This window comes from Bubalus bubalis, chromosome 1 (assembly GCF_019923935.1).
Source record: "Bubalus bubalis isolate 160015118507 breed Murrah chromosome 1, NDDB_SH_1, whole genome shotgun sequence".
Taxonomy (NCBI): domain Eukaryota; kingdom Metazoa; phylum Chordata; class Mammalia; order Artiodactyla; family Bovidae; genus Bubalus; species Bubalus bubalis.
Genome location: NC_059157.1, coordinates 11405173 through 11419839, shown reverse-complemented (window position 1 = coordinate 11419839; position 14667 = coordinate 11405173). Strand labels below are relative to the sequence as shown.

Here is a 14667-nt window from a genome sequence, read left to right as displayed (position 1 = left end):
GGTAATTTCAAAAATACCAAATAGGATCCTAACAATAAAATTTTGCATTTATACATAATTCTGCTTGATTACTTCAGTGACAATGAAACAAGATGACTTTGTGCTCATTGTTTTATTTACTTATTTATTTTCATTTTTATTCTTCTAGGTAGATCTTACTTTTTAAAATTGAAGTATAGGTGACTTACAATACTGTGTTATTTCCAAGGGTACAGCAAAGTGATTCAGTTATATATATTCAGATGATTTTCTATTATAGATTATTGTAAGATACTGAATTTAGTTCCATGTGCCATAGAGTAACATAAGGTCCTTTATTTTATTTTTATTTTTTTAGCTTTTATTGGAGTATGGTTGATTCACAATGTTGTATGTGTTTCAGGTGTACAGTAAAGGGATTCAGTTATATATATGCATGTATATTCATTCTTTTTCGGATTCTTTTCAGTAGTTCCTTGTTGCTATCTGTTTTACATACAGTGGTGTGTATCTGTGAACTCCACACTCCTAGTTTACCCCTCTCCCCTTTCAAGTGATGATTTTAGAAGCCAGGCCCGGTTCAGCCGGTTCAGTGTGATTCCACTCTGTGGTGAGCTGTACAGGTTGGAATTGGGAGAAAGTCTTGTATGATGGTTCTGAGTTCTTCATTTTTTATACATTTTAACTATTCAAGTTTTTAGAACAGATTAATAGCAGTAATTTCATTGGAGATAATTGCTACATTGTTAGCAATTTACTTATTAGAGTTAATACATCAGGCATTAAAAGTAACTTTTTCCTTTTATTGTCCTTGACCATTTTGTAGGCATCCCCATACCATCTCAGGATGACATTCATGTTGGGTGAAGGTAGGAAATGAGAGAGAAGTGAACAGAGCCTTCACTCCATTTCCCCACGGGAGCATTTTTTTTTCCTTTTGTTTATATCTTAAGATTTCTTTTAAGACAGAGGGTTAGGGTTTATAGCTAAAAAATTGTTTGAAAATGATAGCTGTGTATATACTGTTTCAGATCAGATCAGATCAGATCAGTCGCTCAGTCGTGTCCGACTCTTTGTGACCCCATGAGTCGCAGCACTCCAGGCCTCCCTGTCCATCACCAACTCCCAGAGTTCACTCAGACTCACGTCCATTGAGTCAGTGATGCCATCCAGCCATCTCATCCTCTGTCTCCACTGATCTCCAGTAGCATATTGGACACCTACTGATCTGGGGAGTTTCTCTTTCAGTATCCTATCATTTTGCCTTTTCATACTGTTCATGGGGTTCTCAAGGCAAGAATACTGAAGTGGTTTGTCATTCCCTTCTCTAGTGGACCACATTCTGTCAGATCTCTCCACCATGACCCGCCCATCTTGGATTGCCCCACGGGCATGGCTTAGTTTCATTGAGTTAGACAAGGCTGTGGTCCTAGTGTGATTAGATTGACTAGTTTTCTGTGAGTATGGTTTCAGTGTGTCTGCCCTCTGATGCCCTCTTGCAACACCTACCGTCTTACTCTTGGGTTTCTCTTACCTTGGGCGTGGGGTATCTCTTCATGGCTGCTCCAGCAAAGCGCAGCCATTGCTCCTTACCTTGGATGAGGGGTATCTCCTCACTGCTGCCCTTCCTGACCTTCAACGTGGGATAGCTCCTCTAGGCCCTCCTGAGCCCGCGCAGCCACAGCTCCTTAGATGTGGGGTTGGTCCTCCCGGCCACCGCCCCTGGCCTCGGGAGTGGGGTTGCTCCTCCCTATACTGTTTGGATAAAGGCTAACATCCTTGTTATTAAGAAATACATTTCTTCCCCTTTATCCTATCTGGTATATTGCTATTTTGCTATTTTCCTATAAAACTTTATATAAAACTGAATATTTTATTTTTTATTGCTAATTTGTTATTTTCTTATCTTTTGGTTGTGCTGCATGGCATGTGGAATCTTAATTCCCTGACCAGGGATCAAACTGACACCCCCGCATTGTCAGATAGAGTCTTAACCACTGGACCACCAGAGAAGTTCTAAAACTATACGTATTTTAATGTGAGAATGTCAGATGATTTTTCTATGAATCGAACACTCAGCTCTTTTTTTGAATATTTGGCTTTTGATTTCCATTGTATTTTGGGGGGAATGTAGTTTTTTAGGTTCAATTGTTATGTAATGTTTGTTGTTCCTTATTCTGTAGGCTTTCAACAGACCTCCCATCTCTCTTCTTATGAAATTATAACTCCTTGGAAATTAACTCGAGAACGAAGAGAAGCCCCTAGGCCCTTCTCAGAGCAGGTAAGTTATCTCTTGAGAAATATGTATGTATTTCAGTTTCACTCGTTTTAAGACAATAATGTTATTTTCATCACTGATTGGTTCAGTGAGTAATGTTGACCCATGCTTATGGCACTCGTGTCCATTGGACATTATTCTAGTAAAAGTGACATATTGATTCTTAGTAGCTTGTTTTTTTTTTAAAGACAAAATAATCAGCTTGAAACATAAGTGGGTGAAATAGTCAGTTAAATAAAAGTCTGTGACCAGTATTGGATGCTGGTTACATAGACCTCTGACCCTTACCTGACTGGTGATGGTTACAGTGGTCTTCTTACAACAAGAGTTCACCTCTCTCTTAGTGTATGACAGGTAGAGTACTGTATGCTGAATTTTCACTGACACTGGAGAATGTGTGTTATATGCATGTATTTTTATATCTGGGGATGTTTGCAAAAGTGAGTTTTATTGCCATATCGGAAGAAACATACTATACTAACAATGCACAAAATTTTTTGTTCAATACTATTTTTCTTTTATTGTAAAGTTCAGAAATAATGTATTTGGATATCAACTGATTTTGCAAACCCTTCAACTTCATCGAAATATAATTTAACTTTATTATGATTTACCAGTAACAAGTGATGAGGATAAAGAGTTTAGCATATTACCTCTAAATTGAAAAAGTATTTCTAGCTATGAGATAGGTCATACATTGTTTAGAGACTAGGCAGAGTGAAGAGTACACTGGAGTTAACATCAGGAACTTTCAGAGTTATCCTCCTTCTGGGCATTACCATGGATTGGGTAGATCATTCGTCTTCATTTACTTCTTTATAAGTAAGGAGTATATAACTCTAAGAGCTCCTTCCAGTGGAACGGTTTATAATTTTTCCTTGCTTTGTTTTGAACTGGACATTCTCCTCTTTAATTTTGTTTTGCCTTTATTAATTTGTGTTTTCATTATTATTTTCCCCCTTCACTTAGTAGCATAGGGACAGTGTTTTTCTGCTTCATCGTGTCTCTGATGATCTTCATCAGCTTTGCACTCATAGATACTTGAGATTGTAGTGAATGTCCCGTATGTACCCTGATAAATAATCGGGAAAGAGGTGGAAGCACCATTTAAGCCCTAGGGATATGATGTGAACAAAACAGACAGAATTATGTCCCTGTGGAGCTTCCATTCTCATGGGAGGAGAGACAGAGACAAATAAGTAATGTAATTGTAAGATTAATAATAGAGATTACTTAAGATGGTAAAGAGCCCATCTGCCAGTGCAGGTTAGACATGAGAGATGTGCGTTTGAGCCCTGGGTCAGGAAGATCCCCTGGAGGAGGGAATGGCAACCCACTCCAGTATTCTTGCCTGGAGAATCCCATGGACAGAGGAGCTTGGCAGGCTGCAGTCTATAGGGTTGCATGGAGTCGGACACAACTGAAGCAACTTAGCACACATGCAAGATGGTAATAATCATTGTGGGGAGCATTGAAGCAGCAAGGAACTGGGGAGTATTGAAATTGGGGGTGAGGGGTAGGAGGGTTTGTGTTTTTTAATAGGACAGCCTGGGAAGACCTTCCTAAGAAGGTGACTCCGTAGAACAAAGACCAGAAGGAAGGGAATGAGCAACGCAGGCAGCTATTTGGGGGAAGAATGTACTATCATAAATTCTCAGAATTCTTCTCAGGGGAGATGACAGTGGTGGTTTTATATCCTGTATTTGCCAAAGAGCAGAAAGGAATAGAAAGACACATGCCAAAACTGTGCAAGGAGATTGGTGTTTTTGTTGCCTCTGGAGATGGAGGTCCCCATGCAGAATTTGGAAGTAGAACCCCAGGACGTGGATCCGGTCTCAGCCTTAGGAGTCAGATGCTGAAGTGCCTGAGGAAAGTGGATCCTGCTGTTTCTTGGCAAAGTGTTCACTTGGAGTCCAGAAGCAGTAGGGAGAATAATAAGCACTTATTATTTAATTATTACTTAATTCTAATAATAAGGACACTTCTGATAATATTATTGTTCATTGAGTCCCTCCATGATTGTCTTTTTTATTAGATTTAAGTTTCTAGAGATCACATTAAGTGCTTTTGGCTAATGAAACGGTAAGTCACTGGGGAAGTTATTTTAATGTTTAAGGTAGAGAAGAGGATCCCACAAGCAGAGGATATGCAAGTTGACTTATCTCAGTTCTTTGATTCTGAGACACAGTCTTCATGAGGTACACTGTTATTTAATGTGCCGGTAATTAAGAAACAGACTGCTGCCAGTTAGACTACTTTGCCTCTGTACAATGTGTCCCAATTTCAGAGATGTTCACAGAGATGTGAGGGGGGAAAAGTAGGTTTAGAACCGATGAAATGTGTTAAGTCCTGTGAAGATGTAAAGTCATAAAAGTGTATTAATTTCATCTAGCTTTCAGATACCCAGAACAAGGGATAATCTTCTGAAACTAAGAGGTTCATTAGATTTAAACAAAAGAAAGAATTACTTTTTACTATAGGTAATACAGGAATGGATTTAGTAAAAATAATCCCTGAAGTTATAGCTCAATTGCAATTGTAAATGAATTGAAGAAGACTTTAGATAAACATGTGGGTCATTTTCCACTATAGGTTATTAAAAGAAGATAGGGATGATCAGAGTCCATTTTTGTTATTTATGGGCATATTTCAGGTTGTTTCATAAAGGAGTTCCAGTCAGTACCAAATTATTTTCATTCAGGATGGAATTTCTAGTGTCCTTTAAATACCTAAATACCTGTTGTTGCAAAGTTATTTAGAAGATAGTGTTTTATTGTTCTTTTCTCCTTTGTGCATTTAGGTATCTTATGTCATTCAAGCTGAAGGAAAAGAGCATATAATTCACTTGGAAAGGAATAAGTAAGAAATTTAATTTACTTTGCCTTTTTGGTAATTTTTTTTCTTTTTTAAATACTATATGGGTTTCTTTTCTAGTTAGATATTGCTTAGTAGGTTGTTCAGAAGGTGAGACTAATAAGAGTAGAAGTATGGAAAAATCCCTACAATTTTGCATTTCCACTGACACTTGAGCAAAGGAAAATAAATCTAAATTAAAGGAAGACAAGCTTGTACTTAAGAAAACTTTAAAATCATGACTGGCCCAACAAACCACTGAGCAGATGGTAAAGAAGTCTTTAGTAGCTTTATCTGTCTGCTAGAGCTGCCACAGTGAAATACTACAGACTTCAACAACAGACACTTATTTTCTCCCAGGATTGGAAATCTGAGATCAAGGTGCCAGCATTAATGTCTGGTGAGGACTCTCTTCTTGGGGTGCAGACCCTTCTGGCTGGCACTCACGTGACCTCTCCTTGGCTTGTGTACAGAAGCGGGGTAGATGGAGGAGCGAGCTCTCTGGTGTTTCTTCTTATGAGGACACTAATCCCATTGGCTTAGGGCCCCACCCTTATCACCTCATTTAACCATAATTTCCTTAGTGGGCCCCATCTCCAAGTATAGCCACACTGAAGATTAAAGCTTCAGCATAGGAATTTTGGAGGGGCCACAAGCAGTCAGTCCATAAGAGTGGTCTCTCGCCCTCCTTTTTAGTTTTGGCATATTTTCCCCTGATCCTGCCTTGGTAATCTGTGTACCTCTGTTGCTTTTTTGAAATTCTATGTTTCTGACTGTGCTGAGCCAACCATTGTCTTGTGGCTCATCCTTCCCTGTCCTCCCTTTGCTTATGAAGCTAAACTTCCAGTATCTTTTCATAGAGATTTCAGAAAAAAGCAGCCTAATAGACCCATTTACACGGAGGTGTGATTGACGGGATGTAAAGTGCTGCTCAGAGATGTGTCCCAGAACCAGTAGCAGCAGCTCCTGGGAGTTTTCTAGAAATGCAAATTCTCAGGTCCACCCCTGGAATGAAGCAGAATTTGGGGAGGTGTCACAGCCATCTGTGTTTTAACAAGCTTCCATCCTGGGCGATTTTTTACTGACCCCCAAGTTTGAATAACACTTTTTATCTTAGAAGAGAATCCTGAGCTGAAGAGAGTGAGATCTCTCTGGCAGGGCTTTAGGCACTGCGACAGATTCTTTCGGACAGAGAGGCGCTTTGTGTCCTGGGCACTGTACCCGATACTTTTAATTGTATTACTTATTAATTTTCTCAGAACTTCTGAGGTCCAGCTTGTCTCCAATGTAATGATGTCACTGTGTACAAGAATTTTTAATAGATATAAATATTTTCTACTCTTTCTATAGGAAATGGAAATTAAAACGATTGCAACATAATAACAGTTTCTTATATTCTCCTAGTTTCAGCTTATAAAGCATTTTCCTCAACTGTATGTCATTTATTAGACTATCATATCAATTTGATAATAGAGGAGTCTTGTGGTCCTTGCTTCACACTCAGAATGCTAAGGTTCAGGAAGTTCACTTGATTTACTCAGCATCACATAGTTTGTAAAAGGGGCACACATCCTAGTCATTTGACCTGATGTCTAGTGATGTATATGTGTGTGCGTGATGTTGTGTCTACATTCCTATGCCTCTTTAATTGGGGGGGCAAATGGTACTTTTCCAGGCATTTGTTGAGAGTTGCCAGGTCTTTGAATGTCTTTGAGAAGCAGTCATCAAAACTAATGATCACTAGTGAGAAAGAGTTAGGGTAGATAGCCTATTATGGCTCTGAGTGAAGAAGTGAGTATGTTTGAGTGCTTACTTTTTTCCTCCCAGGGCCTACCTTGTTTTGGACCATGAATCTCTTGGTGAAAACAATGAAGCCTCCTTACAGGGGGATGTACATAATTACTTACATTGGGGTATTTGGCTGGGACTGGGGGGTTGTGTGGCAGAAGATAGCACACCTCTTCTCTCCCTGTGCTGAAAAAATTTAAAGATAAAATAAAGGAGTGAGTTAGATAGAAGGTTAAAATATCCCTCTCATGGTTGATGAGGGCTGGGTTAGGGGATTTATCAGAGAATGAGAGCCCAATGGACCTGTGAGTCCTGAACCCTGGATTAGGCAGATTCAGCCACTCACATCAGCGCTGTGCACCATGGCAGTCCTTGTCCTAGAGGAGCATGGTGGAATTTGTTCCCACTGGCAGGCAGTGACTTCTAAGGAGGAAGAAGGGCAGAGCAAGGCCAAGTACCCTCTTCAGTTTATTCTTTTTAAATTCACCACCAGAGGGAGCAAAGAGTGTGTATATGTTGGGGAGAGAGGAGAGACGGGGCAGCGATTGAACATGGTTGAATAACTGAAATGACTCAGGACTCCACAGGCTCCTCCCGCGCTCACTCAAGGAGACTTTCATAAAGGTAAAGGGGACAGGACTCAGGACGAAGACAGCAGAGGAAATCATCGAAGGTTTAAGAACTTCCAAACAGAGTCCCTCAGGGTCCTTTCTCAGTTGTACAGATGTGCATGTGTCTTCAGATTACACATCACTGAGATATGAGTGAATCGTCACCTTTTCAGGATAGCCCAGGCATGTGTTTACCAAGGGGGTTGTTTTATGCCATACTGGTCACGTGGCTAAAGTCAGGCTGTGTAACTGATTAAACGGCATGCCAACCATCCATCTCTCCATCTCTTAAAATAGTCTGTAGACGCCTGGAGATTTAGAGCCTTAAGAGTTGCATTATAAACCGCTAGCTGGCACCTTGCATCCCTGACTTGTCCATAAGCCCTGAAGATAAGTATATTGCTGCTCCAATTCTGCTGCGAAGGACACAGAGCCTTTGCTTGACCTAACTTTGGTCATGCTACTGAACTTTCTCCTGGGCCCCATCTGTACAATTTGTTGGAGATAATCCGGTTTTAGCAAGAACCCTGCTAAGTGAGGTTAGCAAGAACCCCCCCACCCTACCATCCTTCCCAGGTGATGTCTGATCACCATGGTCTGCCTTCAGTAAGAATCCTTTTGATTGGTTTAGCCAGAGTCTCCTTCACCCCAGTGTTTCATCTTAGTAATTTTGCACCCACTGACCTCCCACCTTGCTCATTGGGTACAAATTCCCACCTGCCCATGCTATGCTTGGAGTTGAGCGTGACCTCTCTCCCCCACTATAATATCCCATTACAGTGGTCCCCATAACTTCTGCCAAGCTCCTAAATAAGATTGGCTTCACCATCTTTAACAAGTGTCGTGGAATATTTTTTTCTTTGACAGTCATGGTGGCATGACTCAGGTAGGATCAGATTCATCACTGGACCCCTGACCTCTCACTCTGGACACATTCAAAGCCCTCATCTTCAGTCCTGACTGATCGGGGATCCTTTGGTGAGTCTGATTCCTGAACCTTTGCTCCAGACAAATGTCCACCGAAACTGGTAAAGACAGACTTGGTTCTTAAGGTTTTGAGTGTATACTCTGAAGTTGGGTCAGAGTGCCAGGCTTCTTTTGACAGGTACCTCCTGGGCTGGCAGCTTTCCTTGGCTCCTTGTTCTGATTGGGGGTTACTCCCTGGCTCCCTGGCCTGAAAGTCCCTTCCTCTTGGCTCTATGTGAGGTCTCTTTTTTCTCTTTCTTGTATCCGGCTTCTCCCATTGGAACTTCTCAGCCAACTAAACCACCTCTTCTCCCATCCTGCTGACTCTCTGCTATGCCAGCTCTGTCTGCTTCCTTTCTTCTTAACATGTTTTGCTGAGCATAATTTGAAACTTTGCTGGTGTCTTTGGGAAACTTGAGAGCTTCCTGGATTGACTGCTCCTCCTTGTTGCTTCTGCTCCTCCTTCCTCTTTCTGCTACCGTCAATCTCCCCCGCCACCCCATTCCCTAGATCCTTTGATATGTCCCACTTTGAACCCCCACCTCCTACATCCCTCTGTCTACCCCTGACAGACTTCAGACTTCCCCTTCCACTGCAGAGCCTCAGCTTCCCACAGTCATTTTCATTTTTAGTTCCTTGCCCTCCATCAGGGGCTCTCACGACTCAAGTAGCTCTGAAAATAACTCTACTTGAGTCTGAAAAGAACAAATAGAAATAGGTTGTATGACTTACATGGGTTTTGGAAACATCCAGAAAGCAGTTAGATGTTTCCTCAGTCACCTGCCTGAAAGTTAGACCACGGCAAAGGAAGATTACGTACCATGGTGAAAGAAAATCTTAAAAATCTCCTCCAGAAATATTGGTAGGCAGGTAACCTTAACTTGTTTTATTTGCCAGAGTCAGTTCAGTTGAAAATACAAAATGTTGATAAACCACTGAGATTATATTGCTGCTTTACTAACTCATGGCTAAAATTTTAAAATGAAAGCCATGTTTTCTATTTGTGTCTGTCTGTATGTTTATATATGTCTATGTGTATGTATACATGTGAGATAGTTTATTCCTGCTGGAAATGAATCACATTAACTTATAAAATCCCTTAAATATCCAATTCAAGTAGGTTTAGAGGTGGAATGAGCACTTACATAAATTATTTTCTTAAAACTCTCGGGAACACAGACACTAACCCAAGTTATTTTTTAAGTTCACATGATCTCGAATAATCTTTTAGCTGGTTTTTATAGTGTAGATACAATTGTTGATAAACTCTGACAGCTTCAGAGTTGTCAGTATTAAATACGTAATGCAGATATGCAATTTTTTTCTACCTTTGTTTACTATTCAGATAAGCTTATGTTATCTCTACCAGATGTTTAAGATTATAAATTATAAATCGACCCAAAGAACAAGATGTATAATAAAAAAAGGAATTGCTTGATGTCAAGCATGGCAGCTAAAAACAAAGGGGGAAGAACCATAAATATATAATTTTTTTTTTTTTTTTGCTTTTGTGATTTTTTTTATTTTTGGATACTTGCCTGATTTGTCAATAAGAAAAAAAACTTAAGCTAGCTAGCTTTGTTTAATTACTGGCTCATGAAATTTTCATGACTCATTCAAGGATAATTGTTCAGAACAAATAAAATAAATAGATGTAAGTGGCATAGAAGTTAATAAGTGAACTTTTCAATGGTAATTAAGTTTTATGTCTTCTTAAAAATGGTTTCAAAAATTTTTTTTTCATAACTTGAAACCTAAAAGCTATACTAAGTTAACGATGGATAATCACTGACTAGATAATTTCTAAATACAATAAAATATTGAAATATTAATTGCTGAAGAGAAATTTAATTTTATTTACTTTGGCATCTTGTTTTTATGTGGTATAGAGAAGCTAATGTATTTGTGTCTGTTGATAAGCATGAGAAATTATACATCTATGAAAAAGATACATCTCAAGAAATTATGAAATAATGTATTCATAAACTTTCTACAGAATGATAGCATGTAGCAGACAGTTTGCAGTTGCCTGCTTTTTAGCTTTTCCTGAAAATTAGGATTACTAATGACTAAAATCGAATCAACATACGTAAATGAAGCTATTAGGAATAATAAAAGTAAAGAAAACGAACTATATGCAAGGAAAATAAGGTGTATTTTTGATAAGGAAGGATATAAAAAAAATGTTTTACTAAGGGAAAAAGAATAATTTTGTTCCAAAGTAGAATAAATGGTTGTTCCAGAATGACAAAGAAGAAAAATGTGGAACAAAAACTGAGTGATATAAAAAAATTTGTGGAAAAGGGACCTTGGGAAAAGAATCTTTCCTTGTGTGGTCAAAATTGGCCATTGTTGGATGGATTTATTGGTAAGGTTTTTTGGTTTGTTTGTTTGTTTAATTTGCCTAGTATTAATAGTACATTGATGCAAAACCAGAATTTGGTTTTCTTTTTCTGTTAAAATAGGGTTTCCTTAGATTATTTGTTTAGTTGTTTTTCTTTACATTTAAGTACATAGCTTGAGAAGATAAGATGTGTTTTAAGATAATTTCCTATGTGACATGTGTTTATCAGGTCTTTGATTATATGAGAAAACCAAATCTTCTCAGTATTAAGAGAACTAAGAGTTTTGTTTTTTTTTTTCTAAATAACTATGTAGCTTTCTGTGTTTGTCTTTGAAATTTTTTAATTGTGACTTTGGCTAAATGGACAGTTAAGTGTTGTTTCACAGTGACACCTGTGGTCCAGCTTAGTCAAATGTTGAAACCTTTTGGCGTGTTTGACAGTTTCCACAAATCAAGTTCTAGTTGGAGTCTTTTTGACCTCAAACTAACTTCGAGATTTCTCAAATGCATCTTGGAAAATCTCAAAGGATTTGTCTCTCTCCTTACAAAAAGGGATACTGAACTAATAAGGCTTATTTAATATGCTAATGCATCTTATTTTTCATGGCAGTATAAGTTATTTGCATAAGTCGGTTAAAAATCTGCCCTTGTTGGTTTTATTACCAAGGCTTTGATTATAATGTCATATTTGGGGAATGATGTGTGTTGAATCAGATATGACTAGATAGCTTTAAGGAACTAAGGTTGACTTTATGAAGGTAATTGTTTATGCAGCTCCCCTTGGAAAAACTGGCTTGTTCTGGCTTACAGGATTTCCTGCCTTACAGGTGAGTAAGGAAGATCACTTATGGCAGGGCCAGGAACCTCAGGATATTTGGGAGACCTCAATAAGAGAGTTTACCCAAATATATAGATATGGTAGGCATATCTGGTGGCAAGTTCTTGACTTGGCTTCCTAGCCTTAAGAGTCTTTGGTTCCTTCTGAAATGCTCTAGCAAAGCAAATTCAAATGAAATACTATATGGTCAATCACTGTTTTTACTGTACTTATATGAATAACTAGGCCAAATTTAATGAGACCAGACTTATGTGCAAACAAATTAGTCTTACTTTATCTTTCACAGAAATGGGGGTGACTATAGAAAGAATGTGGGGTTTTTTTGTTTGTTTCAATGGAAACCTGTAGTGAACCATTGCTGCTTTCATCTTGCATATTTTGCCAGCTTTACCAAATCCCGAATTCTTCTAGTTTCCTTCAGTATCTGGCTATAACCCTCTAAGTTATCATTTCCAATTTTTATCCTTTCTGACTTGGAGTCATTGAGAATTAAAATCACCCTTTTCTTGAAACTCTGAGCTGCAGCTGAAAGATTGATGGAGCCTTCAAAAAAAGGCTGTTTCAACAGATCACATGTAGGCAATCTTATGCCTTCTGTGGTGTGGGCCTCTCAGGAAGTTCATCAGAATATCTGATGCTGTCACCAGTGACATTGAAACCAGGAAAATTTGTCAGGTGGCCAGTGCTGCTTTCACTGTACCATCTGAAGATGCCCTAAAGAAAGTGAAAGTGAAGTCGCTCAGTCGTGTCCAACTTTTTGTGACCTCATGGACTGTGGCCCATCAGGCTCCTCCGTCCGTGGGATTCTCCAGGCAAGAGTGCTGGAGTGGGTTGCCATTTCCTTCTCCAGGAGATCTTCCCAACCCAGGGATTGAACCCGGGTCTCCTGCATTGCAGGCAGATGCTTTACCATCAGAGTCACCAGGGAAGCTCGAAGATGCCCTAAGCTCAAGTTTAAAAAAAATCTTGATGGCTGCCCACTGAGCTCAGAAACTCGGTTTCTAACTATTCAGCTTTGTTTTTCTTTTGTTTTCATAACAACTCCCCTCATTAACTGCCTGACTGCTAGCTCCACCCAGTAAATATCCCCTTCTACCAAGTTCCAACAGATGATTCAGCTGGTCTGTAATGAACAAAAGACAACTGAATGAGGAAATTGGCTTGTGTTATTCAGAGGAAAGAAGAATATCATTTCTTTCCTTAAACAAGAGAGGAGACTGACAAAGATTTTTTGCTTGATCAAACTTCAGTGAGGTTCCAGAACCTTCTCTAAGGCCTATCAGTGTGGTTTGTTGTAAAATCTAGTTTTAGAAAGAATTTCCCCTCTCTCGCCATATCTGATCACTCTGGATGTCTGATCAAGTTTTTTATCCTCCACCCCACTTCCCCTCCCAGTGATGTCTGGTTACCCTGGCTTGTCTTCAGCAAGAATCCGTTAGGTTGTTTTAGCCAGAATGCTCCTCACCTCTGATGTTTCCTCTTAGGAGTTTTCCATCCGCTGACCCCCACTGTGCTCCTTGGCTAAAAAATCCCACTTGCCCATGCTGTATTTGCAGTTGAGCCTGCTGTTTCTCCCCACCCTGCTGTAAAATGTCTTTGCGGTGGTCCCTATACTTAATACCGATAATAACGTCGACCTTACTGTCTTCAACAAGTGTCATTGGATTTTTTTTTTTTTTTGTAATAAAGCTAACCCTGTCTTTGCACGTGTGGTTTACACTGCGGATCTCCCTTAACATGGGAGGAAGATTCAAGGATCAGCAATAATTGCTTCTTTAAATAATGGACAGAAATTTTGCCCCTGTACTTAGAGATTAAAGGCAATGAGTGCTGCTTCTTTATGCAGGACATTTAAAAGAGGGTAAAATAATTTATTTTCTTCTGGAAATATGATGTACCATGTAACCAAATTTATACTTTTCCTATGAGACGAATCAGAAAACTTTAAGGACATTACAAATGTTTTTTGCAACCAGTGTTTTATGACCATGAGAACAGATGCACAACTCAAACATTTCTTTCTGATTGGAATGTACACAATTTCAGATGCAAGTCCATTCATGGGCTTTATGTTTTATGGCAGCTCCTTCTTTAAACAACAATTTATCAGGTGAATGTTTTTATTCCTGCTCATCTCTACTAGGAATAATGTCTTATAAAAGTTGTGTTCTTAGCTGTAAAGAGATAAAATAATCTTATATGGTGTGTTTTATTCTTCCTGCAGAGACCTTTTACCCAAAGATTTTGTAGTTTATACCTACAACAAGGAAGGGGCTCTGATCTCTGACTACCCTAATATACAGGTAATTTATTTTCCTCTTGACCATATACAGAATTTAAAACAATTATAATTTTAAAGTGCATTCTCTTCAGCTGCTCTGGACTGTTACCTGAGGGCGTCCTTTGATATGATAATATATGGTGTTGTCCTGGGGTGGGAGTGGTGGGTACATTGACATAGATTAAACTGTACCTTATAGCTCTTCTGGTTCTTCATGGTCAAGTGTTTTTTTAAAAGACCAGGAAAATAATCTTCTACTTAATGATAATCCTTACTGATCATGAAGGGGAAAAGTTTGATTTATATTTTGATTTTGCTGAAACTTGATGAATAAAGCACATCTCAACTTCCTTATTAAACCATTTGCTTACCATTAGTGAGTGAAGTGAAGTCCCTCAGTCATGTCCAACTCTTTGCGACCCCATGGACTGTAGCCTATCAGGCTCCTCCATCCATGGGATTTTCCAGGCAAGAGTGCTGGAGTGGATTGCCATTTCCTTCTCCAGGGGATCTTCCTGACCCAGGAATTGAACCCGGGTCTCATGCATTGCAGGCAGATGCTTTACCATCTGAGCCACCAGGGAAGCCCCAAAGAACAAACACTTGTTTGCTATTAGATATTCTACTTTTTTGTTGAGAAAAGAAGTGTGGTCCTCTCTGCATTAGAGAACAGAGTATTCCTGAAGATGGAACTGGAGGAATATGTGAAATAATTGACAGATGTTGACT

General features: G+C 39.1%; 1 protein-coding gene across 1 annotated transcript in view; it reads left to right on the top strand.

Annotated features, from left to right (window-relative positions):
• The window catches only part of ADAM9 (ADAM metallopeptidase domain 9), a 92584-nt gene that overhangs the window by 10114 nt on the left and 67803 nt on the right, over nucleotides 1-14667 (top strand). Inside the window, exons 2-4 of the mRNA XM_025278242.3 lie at nucleotides 2163-2260; nucleotides 5058-5116; nucleotides 13882-13960. Of these exons, the coding sequence (XP_025134027.2) occupies nucleotides 2163-2260; nucleotides 5058-5116; nucleotides 13882-13960 (236 nt within the window). The remainder of the gene's footprint in view (nucleotides 1-2162; nucleotides 2261-5057; nucleotides 5117-13881; nucleotides 13961-14667) is intronic.